This window comes from Pristis pectinata, chromosome 8, assembly GCF_009764475.1.
Source record: "Pristis pectinata isolate sPriPec2 chromosome 8, sPriPec2.1.pri, whole genome shotgun sequence".
Lineage (NCBI taxonomy): Eukaryota > Metazoa > Chordata > Chondrichthyes > Rhinopristiformes > Pristidae > Pristis > Pristis pectinata.
The window spans coordinates 14,798,034-14,814,587 of NC_067412.1; the positions used below are offsets into that span (position 1 = coordinate 14,798,034).

Here is a 16,554-nt window from a genome sequence, read left to right on the forward strand (position 1 = left end):
CCAGCCTCTAGTGGAATGGGCAGGTTGTCTTATGAGGAAAGGTTTGACAGGCTAGCCTTATTTCTACTGGAGTTTAGAAGATTAAGAAGGGATGATTGAAACACGCAAGATCCATGGGTCTTGGGCTGGACATAGAGTGGATGTTTCCTCCTATAAGAGATCTAGAACTAGGGGCAGTATTTGTAACTAGGGGTTGGCCCATTTAATTTTGAGATGAGATTTTTTTTCCCCTCTCACGATTATGAGTCATTGGAACTCTCTTCCTCAAAGGATGGTGTAAAGTGTGTCTTTGAATACTATTAAGGCTGAGGTATGGAACAGGTCCAGAATTAACCAATTTTGTTAAAGTAAGTATTTTTTCCTCCACTTTTCCCATTTTTAATTTGATCTTTAAGATAAATTTTAATCTCAAGTATTATTAAAAGAACAAAAATTGTCATTTTGGATACAAAAAGTCAAAATGTCTGAGAATCTGCATTCCAATACAATACTCTTCAAAGTCCATATTTCTCCAATATGACTAACAGCATTTACCTTCACTTTAGACTTTGGGGGAGCAATGACTTTCTTCTTGGTACTGAAATAAAATGTAATCAACTTTAGTATGCAGTTGTGGTTCATTGTATCTCATTATTTCACCAAAGTAGTTCAAACAGTAATATAACAACGCTACATGAAATTAGTGAAGACAAAAATATGTATTTCTGCTGAACAGACTGGCTGATAGCAGACCAGCTTTTGATACTTCTTGTAAGGGAGAGGATTGCAAGAGCATGTAGGGTGGAAGAGTACACCCAAACCTAAGGCCAAATGAATTAGGTAAGTAGGTAAGGATAGAAGTTAGGAGGAAGGGAAGAAAATTGCGAGCTAACAATGAGAATTTTCCCAAATGACCCTTGCTGCCACAGGATGTGTAATAGCTAATACCAGTATGTGATTAGTCATTGTTTCAAAGGGCAAGTATGACCATTTTTACAAAAATGCAACATTAAAATAGTAGACAACCAAGGGTAGTCTTTCTGCCATCAAAAGTGGGACTATAATCCAAATTAGCCATCTATGGAATGAAAATCAGGCAGGTCCACTCAAAGGTTGGGAAGTTACTTTGCTGGATTATCACCTAGACAGTGAATATAAAATCTAATACAAAATAGTTTAAAAAAATACGAAGATTATTTCAAACACATGTACAAACTTCATTTTTTCACATTTTGGACTAGTTACATGAATGCATTTCATACAGTCAGAAATTAGCTGATACAGCTGCTTTTATGGTGAGAAAGTAGTACAGTAAATACACAAGGATACTGAAAATACATATACTTACGGTACTGAGGTGACATAGGCATGCACTTTCCTGCTTTCTTTGAACAATGTTCTGTTGATGAAAAATATTCAAAACATAATTTGTTTTTCTTTCTTACCTGCCACATTATTGCCCAGATCAGTTACTATTTTGTTTTAACCACACTGAACACAATCAAAAATACAATCTACTTTGTACCTCAATCACCATCAGAAAATGGGCCAAGTTTGCTGAGTGGGGCCAGCTGCTTAATTGTACTGTCCCATATTTATGGATCCCCAAGGCTTAACTTGAGAACCAAGAGCATCCTGGACCCAACTGTCATGGTGCCAGGACATTGAGCAATGTAACTGGGTTACTTGGGCAGGCCAGAACGAGCTGTGCCAACGAAATTGCAGAAAAGCAGTTCTTAAACTAATAATTTTTTTTTCTCTTTGCTGTAACCATAATATAGAGTTAATATATCAGAAATATAGAGTTAATGGAGAGGCAAAGAAATTTAGGAATGAAATGCACTGAATGAAACAAGAATCAAACAGTTTAGGAATTAAAGTGACACTTATTCCCATAATTTGTAGTCAGTATTGAACTCAAAGAAAATTTTCCAAGATTTAGTGATCCACATGAAGAGAAAGCAGCCAATTCCAAGGATTGTTGCTGTCAGGTATCAGTAAAAGGGAAACTCTGGGTTTCAACAGCTGTGTTGTCAATGAGACTGGCTCAATAATCATTAGGAACTTCTCATAGCATATTATAAAGCAAAAAGCAAACTTGTTAATTAAAAATTCAAATGTTAGTTTTACATTTACAAGACAAACTGAAATGTTGTAAGCAAACATTTAGTACTTTTATTTTAAAAATCCCTTTTATTTTGAAGTACTTATATGAAAAGAAAATTTAAAAAATTAGGATCAGGTGGTATTCTAGGCAGTAGATATGCTTACTATGCTACTTAAAACTTCTTTAGACTTATTACCAAGGCACTTTACAGCAGGGCATGTTTGCAGATAGCTTAAATCTCCATCAGTTAGTGATTTCCCTTAATTGTAATGATGAAGAATGCAAATAGCGCCACTTGTGGAGGAACACTGAAATATGACAGCAATTTTAATATTTCTGCATTGAAGCACATGTAATGATTTTGAAGTTGGCATCAGTTTCACAGATGACTGTGATGACAATCTATAATCATTTTATCATCAATGATGACAAACTATAATCATTTTAACATGATTTTACTATGAATTTAGGGCCTTAGTTTAGATAGAATAAAATTTAAATAGGTGGCAATGTACACACACAACCATCTACAATGAGACATATAAAAATTGCAACTCTCCTCATGGATACTAGTATGCAGTCTATACAGAATCTTTGTTTACCACCTCCTTATTTGTTAAAGCATATGCAATATTATATTTCTTACACTCCTTTGCTATGTACCTTGATTGCATCCATCCTTTAGGCCAGAGTGGTTTGACCTCAGATTCAAGAAAAGCTTTCAGGTAGTCTTCTGCAGCCTGGGACTTGTTTCTCTCCTGCTCATAGTAAGCCATCTTTGTCCTCACCACACTGCATAGTAAATCTCTGCACCACAACATAATAAAGTATTAACCAATAGTGAGGTAGTGGTTTAATACATTGATGTTCCAGGAAAGAGAGTATCACTTGAGAACACTACCTTCTATGTTCTCCTAATGTTTGGATCACAAATCCTGATCAAAAAAGTTAAATACATAAATTCTGATCCATATGGAGAATTGTTACTTTCCTTTATGTAGCATACGAAATATAGCCAGTTTATTGACTTAAAGGCAGCAGTAGATTTTTATAAATATAATGAATTTACATCAACCGCTTCTACTTACTTTTATTTTGATTAAGCACAATGTGGAAAGTGAATAGCTGCCTAAATCTAACCCCCAGTTTACAACATGAAGGTTACTAATTTCTCATTACTACTCTTTTCAGATACATTGCCATATCTGGCTGTTCAATGCAGTTAAGAAAATGAAGCAAGTGCAAGAACACAGATCTTCCCTTAATTTGACTCCTGCTCTGATTTCAGCATGTGTTCCCAAACTGTAAAAATCTAATGCAAATAAGTTGATGAGTGCACCACATAAAATTGTTCAACACGGTTTATCAATTACCCGCAGAGTAGAGCTGATAGAGTGTATCTTGCAATTTTTGGTCAAGTCACACTGAAATAACACAAGGGTGATAATCTGGTGGAACTCAAAATAAATAAGATAGGTGGGTTCCTTAGCAGATGCTGACTGCTCCACCACATCACAATTTCTCTCTCTCATCTCCATTACTCAGTCCACCTGCTCCTTAGAGCAGTGTTTGGAATATTTACCATATTGCTGAGAAAGGCAATCTTGTTTATTTTTCCAACAACTGTCCTATTGCCAAAATTATATATTAACTTTTTTTTTAAAGTTACAGAATCTACTGTTAATTCCCAAATTGTCTATTACTATAAAATTCTGAATTACTCCACCATCTCTAATGTGGTTTCCGCTTCAACTATACCAGTTTTTTCTTACATATTACTTTACACACAAATGAATAATTTTTATTCAGTGGGAGCCTATACTCAGTTAAAAACAAATCTAATCCACGCCATTTGCAAATATCTAAACATAAACGTATCTGCACTGTGTAATGAATTGATCTGTACGAACAGTATGCAAGACAAGTTTTTCACTGTACCTCGGTACAACTGACAATAATAAACCAATACCAAATAAAAGGCATACTGTCAATACAAGTGCCTTATGTGGTCTGATATACATGAATCAACATGGCAAACCTTATCTCATCGCTCCAGTGGAACTTTTTACGAGGTCCGACGATTCTTCTTCCCATTTTATCATCATCTTCATCATCATCAGAGAACATTTTTTCCTTCTGGTCCTTATCTTCTCCCATCATCCTGTTTTTTTAGAAAATTGAAATTAGCTGAACATTCACCAGCTGATAAATTATAATCGATCAGAATTGCTAGAACCCAACAACTGGCTGATAAAAATGCATATTGCACTTTGATGTTACTAATGTTCCTAAAAGATTTAAATAGGCAGGTTGAACAGTAACAATACAATCATGTTTATAAATGCAGAGGGAGAAACTGTTCCAGGTCAATGATCTTTCAGGAGGCCTTTTTACACAGATGCAGCTTAATCTGTTGAGTACTTCCATCATTTCTGTTTTTATTTCAGGTTTCCATCATCTGCAATAATCTGCCTTTGGTACAATACACTGTTGCCTTCATAGAGGTAGACTTCCAAAGTTTCTCAGAGAAGAAATGCAAAACTCTTGTGCCACAATTTCACTTTAATATTACTAGATAATTTTTCTTTACATACAAGGAGAAAAGATTGCATAGTTTAACTTTCAAATTGAGAGCCAAGAGTTACTGTAAACTGATCAGGTACACCATTACTTTAACGGCATTGGGTTTGTATGCTTACTTTTAGTAGCACTTTAAACCAATTATGTATTACATATACAGCTACATTTCATTGGAAATTGGGTTTATAATAAATACAATGGTATGTTATATGGAGGAGAATTTGGCTGTGGATAGTGTATGGTGCAATGGGAGATAGGACCAGGAAAAATATAATGTTAGAAAAATGCTTAGTTTCATAAAAGGCAGCATCAGACTATATTTGTTGAGACTTATTAGAAATCACTAATATATAATTACTAAAACATAGAAGACAAGTATAATAGAATAAAAGAAAAGCTTAATGAATCGAGGCCTCTTATGCCAAGGGATGCAAAAGTGTGGAAGTTACACTAGCTATTTGAAGCTCTGATTCTACCCTACTTAGAGTCCATCATTCAGTTCTGGGCACTGCACAATAGGAGTGGCTATAGTGCCAACTCATGGGAATAGTACATAGATTAAAAGAGCTACATCATGTGGACAAGTTACGTGGATAAGATTTGTATTCCCTCCAGTATAGAAGAGGAAGGGATGCCTATGATTATTAAAGTATTTGAATAGGGTAGCCAGAAACAAATTGATTTTTCTCCAGAAAAAGGAGGAATCTTGAAAATTGAAAACGTGCTATTTAGGGGTAATGGCAGGAAATACACCTTCAAGTGAAAAACTGGAACTGTCAGTTTCGAAAACCCACTAAGGGTGTACCATTTGAAACGATTTTGAATGGTAAAGAGTTTTAAGTTTTATAGACCAAGGCAGGTAGTGGAGGCAAGATACAGATTAGCTACAATGTAATTTGATGCCAGAGACTAGATGCCCGACTCCTGTTCACATGTTCAAGAACTGCCTGATAGAATTGGAGTACATCTTACTGCTACATGGAACATACTTGGCAATTTTAGCTTGACTATGAGCCTGGCAGTCATCCTGGTACTTTGACATCTGATTTGGCATTGCTCTTCCAATTGCTTCCTTCAGTTTCTGCATAGGTTCTTTCAGCCGACCATCCTGTGACAAAACATATATAAACACAATTCATTTTTTAAATTTAATCTATTTCAGCACTTGCTGATAAGGAATGGGTATACAATAGAGTACATTTATAAATATCACTGACCACTGCATCCCAATTCCAACAGAAACTTAGTACCTTTTATTCTGCACAAGCTATACAGCATTAAAGACTGCATTTATAAGAAAGTCCAGAGTTGTATAATAAACATTGCATTGTACTGTTGTAATTAAATACTGTGATGTAGAACTGATCTTCTGCCATTGTAGGGAGCTCCAACACTTCTTAACAAATTTGTTAGAAGAAACTATTCCAGTACAATATGGAATTTCTAATGAAACTGTTAAAATTAACAATGCACAATTCAGGTATGGCACTTGAATGGTTCCAACTGGAATATTAAATGAAGATTTAGGTATTATTTAGAAAAACATTCTGTTCTATTCTGTTGCAACATATTTACTGGATATGTATTTGAAGATCACATTAACAAAAAAAATACAAATTAAATATTTTTTGCTTAGAGTCCTTAAAATACATGTGATATTTATTACAGACAGTAAAACCTATGTAAATGCTCACCTGCATTAAGCATTGACCTGTCTTTACCAGCCATTTCGCCCCAGTCTGTAATTTTGTTTTAAGAGGACAGAAAATAATTAGTTGCTTAACAGAGCTCCCACAACAGAATTAGGGGAGCACAGCAATTGTTCCCCACTACACTCATCTTGTCTGAAAAATATTTTTGAAGTAAACAATACAAGTGCTAAATCAAGGTATATGTGCTTATGTTTGCAGAACCAGATCCTACTTCATGTGCAGTCAATTACACATGTCTATTTGCTATGGTTTTATGCTGGCAGATCTCATTTCACATATTAAAGAGTCTACTTCTCTTAATTCAAAGTTACTTAACTCAATTAAACAACATTCCAAGACATTAAAAAAAATCACTTAATTCCCACATTCCATTTCTTAATTTAAATTCTATAACTACATCTTTTCTGCTAAACAAATGACTAATAATTATTAGAAAAGGCTTCAAAAAAATGCAGTGAAGGAATGCTGCACTGTCAGAGACATTCCCTTTCAGACCACACATTTAACCAAGGTTCCCTGGTCATGCATACAATAAAAGATCTCATTCTGAGTATGATCCAAATTTTCTCTCTCAACCAACACCACAATAAAGAAAACAGATGGTCTGATCATTTATCTCATTGCTGTTGATGCAGCCTTCCTGTGTGCTGCAGCTGTCATGATTCTCTACGTAACAAGTGACCACTCTTCAAAAATAATTCACTAGCAGTGAAGCATATTGGGACCTCTTCTGAATGTGAAAGTTACTACGCAAATACAAATTCCTCCTTTCTAGATTTCTTTTTTAAAGCAAACCATCTCCTACATTTGGAATATGGTAACTAGCATAATGGCATCTATATCAATGGAAAGATTCCAGAAAAAAAATAATCAAGTGGTTGACTATTTTCTGATGTTGGTTGAGGAGTAATTTTGGTTGGGGTATCACCAGAGACGCCTGGCTTCAACATCCATCTAAACAAACAAGCATAGTTTCTGTTTCACCACTCACTCAAGTGGAGCTCTTCCATCACCCTGGCACCACCTTATTACTACACTGGATTTGCAACTCAGTTTAGATGCTCAGAGCCTCATATGAGGTTGAAGCCAAATGTTTTCAATTAATAAGAATGTTAATACATGAGCAAAGCTGACAATCATCTTTCCTAATCATGAAAGTTCAGTTTGCTTGGTCTTTGTTTTCAACTTTGATGATTGCCTGAACTGTAAGGCACTATACCCGGGTTTCTCAGCAGCAGAGGAGCTTCAGTCAGCCCTTCTGTTGCAGTAAGTTATATTTAACAATGGTCAAATTGCAGTGAGGATACAGTGTGTAAAAACAAATATTGTGGAGAGTGACTGGAAGCTTGCAATTTAATTGCATTATATACATTAAAACTACTGCAGTTTTTTTCTGATGGATAAGATATATTGCATAAAGGACAGAATAAAATAAGTCTACTGTGAAGCACCTATAACTTTCACACAAATTGATGAAGAAATAAAATGCAAATTATATGTTATAATCTTCAGTATTATTTAGTTGAAGTTATAGCTTGGAAAAGAAATTTAACAAGATTTAGCTAACAAGTACTTTTTTTAAAGACAAAATCAAAGAGAGCACTTTGTATCAGGATGACCCATGAATGAAAATTTAAAAAACATAAGAGACAAAGTGATATTATAATTAGCTATTTAAAATCTTTTATTGAGAAGTCATCCTGAATGCACATGGAAAGATTATGGCAAGATCTTTTAACATGGTGCTACTTTCTGGCACTAACACCATTACCAGCTACTCTAAGCGGCTAATCACTATCTTTTCAAGAGACAATAAATGCCAATGTCACCCAGATCTCCAGAAGTGAATAAATAAAAAATAATTTTCTCATAAGACAAACAGAACACAGTCAACCATAGATGATTGGTATAATAAATATGTAATTCATTATTTTATCATTCACTGAATCACAAATCTTAATGGACTAATGGGGAAATTTAATTTTGCCAAAACTAGTATTGTTCTGGTTGAGAATTTCAAATCAATAGCTGTATCAGGCAACAAATACAAAATCTAATACACAAACAAAAAAAAAGATGGAAATGACCTGGCAAGTTCAATATATTGAAACTTTGCCCAGAACAGTGTTGGACTAGACAACAGCCTGGAGAGGGTCTGTTCTAAGGGGACGTGGCAAAGAACAAGAGAAAAAATGATGAAATTGTGCAGCTTGATGTGGGATGTCAACATCGGACAGGGCACTGAATGGCACAATGCTGCTTTCTTGTAGAAGCCTTTGGCACCACTTAAGGCACAGTGAATTGAATTCAGAAATTCAGCCTTTCAGAAAAGACTTAGAAGCAGAGCAATGCAAAATCTAGGACTTGCTGAGACACAGATAAAAAATTTTACTATCCTTGTTAATCACCCACCCAAAAGACATACCATCAGCAGTTACGTAGAATCATACAAATGTACACCACAAAAAGCCACTCTGTACATTGTTTGTGCTGGCCAAAAATGAAATATCCAGGCCAATCAAACTTTCCAGCTCTATTACTCACAATGTTACATGGTTGAACCTACAGTTCATTAAGAGTTAAAAGCTCTGAGATTGGTAGAATACAAATACTGAAATGCATTTTCAAAACAACTGTTTGATGTACAAAATATGTCCACTGGCTCTAAAACAACTTCAATTCCAGGTCACTGTTTTCTTAGAAACCAGCTAAAATACCACATTGATTCCTGCTAAAAAAAAATCTCATGTCTGGCCCTCCAACTTAGGCACAATCTTTGTGAAACATTCAAACCATCCACGCAATTACTAAGCAATAACCAAAAGTGAAAAACTCTGATTGCGATTCCTGTTTACAACTGCTTTTGATTAGTAATTCAAGTAAGTTTCCTATGTACTCTCTATCCTTGCAGAAACACATCTTACTTAACTAATTTAACTGGAACACCTTTGGTGCAGGTTGATAGAGAGTAAGCAAACCCCAGTTGTAATGCAATGGTGCCTCTGGAATTTAACCCTAGAAGATATTAGTGTAACAAGTTGAGATTGCATCAGAGATGTTAGCAATCTATGGATTACAGGACATGTGTAATATTATGGGAATAGAATGGGAATAATCCCAGGCCAAAAACTGATTAACATGCTGGTTTGAGCTCCATCATCAACTGTATCCTGAATTGCAGAAGGGTAGCATGGTTTAGCTATTCAAGTATTGAATGTTATAGGAACTGATTCAGTTTCAATAATGCAACTATTAAGTTACCATAAAGCCAACAGTATTTGAAGTTCTACTCCCAATCTCTCCAAGGGAATACTTTCTACTGCAAAAATAATTCTGATTTGAAATACAAGTAATAAAGCTACAAAATTGAAATCATTTGTCATAGAAGTTACTGTACTTATACAGCACCACATCACAGCATTTCAGTCAGTAACTTATTCTGTGGTGTAACATACGAGCAATTCCCTACCAACAACATCCCACAAACAGCAATGAGATAAATGAAGAACCTGTTTTATCTTTAAACAGTTCTAGAGATTATAGGTCAGAATATTGAGAGATTCCTATTCTTCTTTAAGAAAGGAAGACCCACACTGAATAAAGATCACTGAATGATTAGTCCATGCCTCACTTTAACAATTCATGCAAAGGTCAATGGCAACCATGTAGCACAGGAGTGTCTGTCTAGATTAGGAGCTTGTATTCTTAGATAAGGCACAAAGACAAAATTTTCAATTGCTTAGCTAATTTTAATGGAAGTTGCCAGAAAATTATGGGAGAACAAAATGTCAATTTGAATATTAAGGAACACTTATTGGGTGCTGAAAATTATTGCAACCGTGCTGCTTCTGTATATGATATCAACAGTCTAAACAGTGATGATAGAAGCACAGGTTTCCACAAATTGGAAATATTGGAGATCATGCAGGTGGTACACAGGGGAAAGCTGATGCTATAGACCAAATGTGAAATTTTAGGTGATTTGCCTTAAGCATAAAATGAAGCAAATGTTTTAATCAAAACAAATATCACTGAGCATTAGAACATTTTTCCAAACTCAAAAGTCTAGTCCTAAGCATCTGTGTAAAAGGCACTTAATTCATAAACAACTGGAACATATTGGATGAAAAATAAATCTTTCTAAGTTTTAGTGAACTCTATGTAAATTAGTTTTTCAAAAAGTAGCAACTGTAACCTATAATGTTGCAAAATGACTAAAGATGTCACCAAACAAAATTGGACTATTTATATGATTCGTGAAAGGAAGAAAGGGAGATGCTAGTACAATTAAGTTTAGAAAGGAAATTCCAGAGCTCAAGACCTCGTTAGCTGAAGAAACAGTCAATGGTGAAGCCATTATGTTCAAGTTCATCAAGAGGTCAGAATTAGAGAATGCAGATACTATGGGAGTTTTGTGGGATGAGAGGAGATTAGAGCGAGATGGTGTAGACATGACGATGGCAAAATTTAAAAACTGGCAAGAGAATTTTAAAATCAAGAAGGGAGACACTAACAGGGCTTGGTACAACATAGAAACGGACGGTTGAGTTTTTGGTGATGTCAGTTTCTGATGGATATGGCAAAGGTGAGTCAGAGTAGTCATGTTGAGAAGTAACAAATGAGGATTTCAGAAGCAGAGGAAGAGGCCAGGGTGGAGTTCAGTAATGTTTTGGAGGTAGCAACACTTGATCTTAGTGACAAAAATAGATTCATTTTTGTGACTGCAGTAGATGGTAGATTTCATGCCCAGAAATTTATAGGCAACAAATGAAATTAGTGATAGAAAATTCTTATATATAGAGGAGAAAAAAATAGGGTAAGATTATACTGTGATCAGTTGCAATTATACACCTTAGGCTTGTTACAGCTTGTAAAAATATAATGCAGCAACCTTTTTTTAATATATATAAAACAACGTTTTCCTAACCTCAAGATAAGAATTATGTTTCACAAATGGATTTAATATCTAGAACACTAGCTCTTGTGTTAGTTACCTGCTCATTCATGTGCAGTTTCTTTGCCCTTTTGACCAGTGTGTCCTTACTACATGGTAAGAAGGATGCCAGGTGTGCATAAACCCCAGAGCGGGCCTGACTATTCAATTCACGGGACTGTAGCTCAATACTGAAAGCACAAACACATTATAAATAGATTCAGTGTACAGTAAGAGTTTTCTAGATGGAGCACCTTATAATTGAAACAAAAGAAAAATCACCCAAATTTTCCATTTTTGCTACCACTGTATATACCTATCATGAGATGATTTAATTTTAAATATGGTAGTTCAAATAGCACTAAGATAGAGTCTCAGCTTTAGTAGAACTCTGTAACCTATAGTCTCTGGATTACAAACTATCAATTTTTATCCACTAAGCACTTGAACGGCAAGAAACCACTTTTGTCACTCCAGTAACTGCATTACTTTTAATTGCAAAACAAATGCAGGTAAAATGGGGTGATGATAGATTTCATTGATACCATTTCTTTGGGCTGCATAAGGATTGTTGTTTGACAATTGAAACTCAGGGGTAAACTATACAAAATAGAACTCCTGGAGCAGAACTTCACATGATAGCAATCCACGTCGAGAATTCAGCAAAGTGAATAAGTAACCCTGCGGAACTCTCTTACTGTTAAACTACACAAAAGACATTTACAGCATGTATATACTTATATTTCTGACATGCTCTTTGAATGCATAATGTTGTTTGCTAATTTATATTATTTATTCCTATTACAGAGGAATAATGGGAAAATTTAATTTAATGCATAAACATTAGCTGCACAACACAGCCTGAAAGTGGGAATATAACATAGTTTTGGTTTCTGGAACTAATCAAATAGCAAAATGTCTAAATGTCTGGTTGGACATTGGTACCTTGCAAATATTTTGACATGCAACAAGGCAAATAGATCTTATAGATCTGTCAAAATATAAATGCTCGCTGTTTCTTACTAGAAATAAGTGTTTTCTTTTCCTGTAGAAGACATTAATTTTAAAACTCTTACAAATGATTAGTTCTGAACCAGTATTTTGCAAGCCTCACGTTGAGCAGTATTTTTAACCTTAGACAACTTCCAGTTGTCCTTTGTCTAAATTTGATTGCTTATTTTGAACAAGAGTTATTTTTGCTTCATTTTTGATAATAAACTTAATTACATAGAAATTACAGCATAAAAGTAAGACATCCAACTCAAAGCTTCCTTTCACACTAAGTGATTGAATACTATGAGTATCAGCTTTTGTTTCCTTTTTTCCAAATGTACTTATTCAGCTTTGCCTTGTAAGCACCTGTGTTATTCACATCAACTATTCCAGAAAGAACTTTCACCTGTACTCCTTATTGGATACATTGGTGACCATCTTAAATAAATTCCTTATTGGATTCATTGGTGACCATCTTAAATAAATTCCCCAGTTCTGAACAGTCCAAAGTGGTAACATATTTTCTGCATCTTTTATAAAACCGTCCAAATTTTAGTCAATTAGGTCAACCCTCACATTAAGAGAAGTGATGTTTTTGAAATATCTGTTGCCACAGATTTTTTTTAAAATTAAGACTGGATCACACTTACTTTAGTAGAATATTGTTGACATCCTGTGTGAAGAATTTCTGCTTCCCCTCTCCTTCTGATGCTTTGGCAGCCTACAAGACGAGAATAGCATCAGCATTTTCCCCCTTTAATCCAATTGAAATTGGCTTTAGAAGTGACTGGAAGTTAAAGAGCAGCAGTTTCTGACGATCTTCAGTACCGGCTTATCATATACAAAACTTAATAGTAACCAAGTAACACAGAAGGAAAAAAAAAGTAAATTCAATAGCCTCTTGGCTACTTGGCTTTTAGAAATAATATTAAAAGATACCAATTGCCTTTCAAAAATAATATATTTGTAATGATCAATGTTCTGGATTGATTATTTGAACTTTCAATGCCATTGTTTAATGAATTCAGAAAATACCAGCAGCAAACCAACTTGTTCCTGCAGTTTGATGGATCAATCAATCAGCAAACAATGGATTCCTGATGTTGCCCATTTCAGTTTACTTGAGCATGTGACAACTAGTACAGCTGGTGCTAAAAGCAAGAGCGACCATACAATTTTCCCACCTGGCTGCTCCAGGTAACAAAGAATACAACTTCAATTGGATTGTTCTCTTGTACATGTAAATGGCAGGATTCTGGGCAGTGTAGAGCAGCAGAGGGATCTGGGGGGTTCATATCCACAGATAACTGAAAGTTGCCACACAGGTGGATAGGGTAGTTAAAGCTTATGGGATGTTAGCTTTCATAAGTCGTGGGATCGAGTTTAAAGAGCTGCGAAGTAATGATGCAGCTTTACAAAACTCTGGTTAGACCACACTTAGAGTACTGTGTCCAGTTCTGGTTGCCTCATTATTGGAAGGATATGGAGGCATCGGAGAGGGTGCAGAGGAGATTTACCAGGATGCTGCCTGGATTAGAGAGTATGAATTATGAGGAGAAACTAAAGGAGCTAAGGCTTTACTCATTGGAGAGAAAGAGGATGAGGGGAGACACGATAGAGGTATACAAAATATTAAGAGGAGTAGATAGAGTGGACAGCCAGCACCTCTTTCCCAGGGTACCAATGCGTAATACAAGAGGGCATGGCTTTAAGGTAATGGGTGGGAAGTTCAAGGGAGAGGTCAGAGGGAGGTTTTTCACCCAGAGAGTGGTTGGTGCATGGAATGCGTTGACTGGGGTGGTGGTGAAGGCTGATACGTTGGTCAAGTTCAAGAGATTGTTAGATAAGCATATGGAGGAATTTAAGATAGAGGGATATGTGGGAGGAAGGGGTTAGATAGTCTCAGGAGTGGTTTGAAGGTCGGCACAACATGGTGGGCCGAAGGGCCTGTATTGTGCTGTATTGTTCTATGGTTGAATAACTTCTACAAGTTAACTTTAAAATGAACAACTTATTTATACTGTTGCATATGCTTTTAGAACAGGAGTGAGAGGAGAGCTCTATAACCACCCTGTATTTTGATGCAACCTTGCAATACAGATACTGGCTTTCCCAAAAGCATCACTTCCCCTATCACCTTTCACAGCCGAAACAGTAAAAGTCATGCCTCAATTAGCATGATGCTTCTGACTAGAGGTGCCTACTTTAAGATTCAATATAACAAGGTGACAGGGAGGGAAAAAGAACTTTATATATGGGACAGTTTTTAATAAAAGTATATTTTAATCACCTTAGTTTCTGGGAATAAAATCTGACCCCTAACTTCAGCGTAGTATCTTTCATAAGATATGTTATAATTTTCAGTCTATGTATTGCATTTGATCCAGCCTTCCAAACCAAGGCAAACAATTTTATTTCTTTTCCATTCCCTGTTGGGCTGGAAGTTTAGAATGAATAATATTTATGCTGCAACATTGATAGTGAAAACATAACAGTGGAATTACTAAAATCTTTTAGCATCATTGGCTTGAGATATAATCTAAATTAATAAGAGCATAGTTTTATATGTTACGTGCACTCCCATGCATCCTCAGTGTACATCCATACAGCTTTTGAAGATAAATGTTTGGACACATTTGCTTTGAGCATCTCATATACATTGATTTCTTTACTTCAAGGGGTTAAATATTTTATGTGGTCTTACCCGTGTTAGTTCTTTGATACATTTTTCTAACAGCGTAGGAAGTCCTTCTGGCAATGTGGGGACCTGCTTTGGTATCTGTCCCATTGTTGAGTGCTGCAGAGTAGGAAGAGGATCACTGCCATCATCAAAATCATTAAGGGGACTGCCGGGGGGTGAGTCATTCAGAAGACGGTCTAGATCTATTTCTAGGTCAACAGTACTGGCTACATGCAGAAGATCACCATCATTAGCAGATCCAATAAGTGAAAGCAAAGGATCTGAGATGTTATTTATAGAGCTACTATCAATTTTATGAGAGGCAACAGCTGCTGTCTGTAAGATTGGCAAGTTCTTCACATCCTCTCGTTTCTTCAAGGCTTCTTTCTCCTTCTCAAATTTTTTTAACATTTCTCTCACACCTAATGCCCCCATGTACTTTTTCTTTTTCTTTTTGTCTTCTTTATTGACATTCAATGGCATTATCCTGCTGATTAGAAAATATCAAGTATCAGTGAGGAAAAACAGCAAAGGACATCCAGAATGACAGCAATGTTTCAACCCAGGATCTCCATATGCTCAACAACATGAATTCTTATTTTAATTAAAATACTCACTGGTTGGGGGACACAAATCTATTTAATAAAATGTCATTTTACCTGAAGCTTTGCAATGACATGAACAGAAAGACAACATGTCAAACAGTTGCAAGTATTTCAGACTTAACCTCAAGCTTTCATTCAAGTCACTTGATATTTTAAACATTATGGCCATAATTCTGCAGGGGACAGAATTCTCACTCAATAGGAATATATGGAATTTTTCCCCTTTGAACAGCATCATTTGGTATATTGAATGACAAGGATAATTCTGGGAATTATAGGCCAGTGGATCTTACGTCAGTGGCATGCAAACTATTGGAGAAGATTGTTAGGGACAGGATTTACAAGCATTTGGAGAAGCATAGTCTTATTAGGGATAGTCAACATGGCTTTGTGAGTGGCAGGTAGTGCCTCATGAGCCTAACAGTTTTGAGATGACAAAACAAATTGGTGAAGGTAGAGTGGTGGATGTGGTGTATATGGTTTTTAGTAAGGCGTTTGACAAGGTTCCTCATGGTAGGCTCATCCAGAAAGTCATGAGGCATGGGATTCATGGAAACTTGGCTGCATGGATTTGGAATTGGCTTGCCCACAGGAGGCAGAGGGTGGTAGTAGATGGAGAGTATTCTGCCTGGAGGTCGGTGATTAGTGGTGTTCTGCAGGGATCTGTTCTGGGATCCCTGCTCTTTGTGATTTTTATAAATGATTGGATGAGGAAGTGGAGGATGGGTTAGTAAGCTTGCAAATGACACAAAGGTTGGAGGTGTTGTGGATAGCATAGAAGGTTGTCGTAGGTTACAACGGGATATAGAAAGGATACAGAGTTGGGCTGAGAAATGGCAGATGGAGTTCAATCCTGTGAAGCGTGAAGGTGGAGTACAAGGTTAATGGCAGGATTCTTAGCAGTGTGGAGGAACAGAGGGGCATCAAATCCATAGATCCCTCAAGGTTGCCGCACAAGTTGATGG

General features: G+C 36.0%; 1 protein-coding gene across 8 annotated transcripts in view; it reads right to left on the reverse strand.

Annotated features, from left to right (window-relative positions):
- The window catches only part of LOC127573735 (ubinuclein-1-like), a 51,297-nt gene that overhangs the window by 13,400 nt on the left and 21,343 nt on the right, over positions 1–16,554 (reverse strand). For 4 of the 8 annotated variants that reach the window (XM_052022213.1, XM_052022214.1, XM_052022208.1 and 1 more), the window contains exons 6-14: positions 15,009–15,474; positions 12,955–13,025; positions 11,373–11,502; positions 6,361–6,405; positions 5,656–5,774; positions 4,125–4,247; positions 2,750–2,893; positions 1,328–1,378; positions 535–577 (exon numbers count right to left, since the gene is read on the reverse strand). In XM_052022213.1, coding sequence (XP_051878173.1) covers positions 535–577; positions 1,328–1,378; positions 2,750–2,893; positions 4,125–4,247; positions 5,656–5,774; positions 6,361–6,405; positions 11,373–11,502; positions 12,955–13,025; positions 15,009–15,474 — 1,192 coding nt within the window. The remainder of the gene's footprint in view (positions 1–534; positions 578–1,327; positions 1,379–2,749; positions 2,894–4,124; positions 4,248–5,655; positions 5,775–6,360; positions 6,406–11,372; positions 11,503–12,954; positions 13,026–15,008; positions 15,475–16,554) is intronic. The other 4 variants (XM_052022216.1, XM_052022212.1, XM_052022210.1 and 1 more) reach the window with 3 other exon arrangements.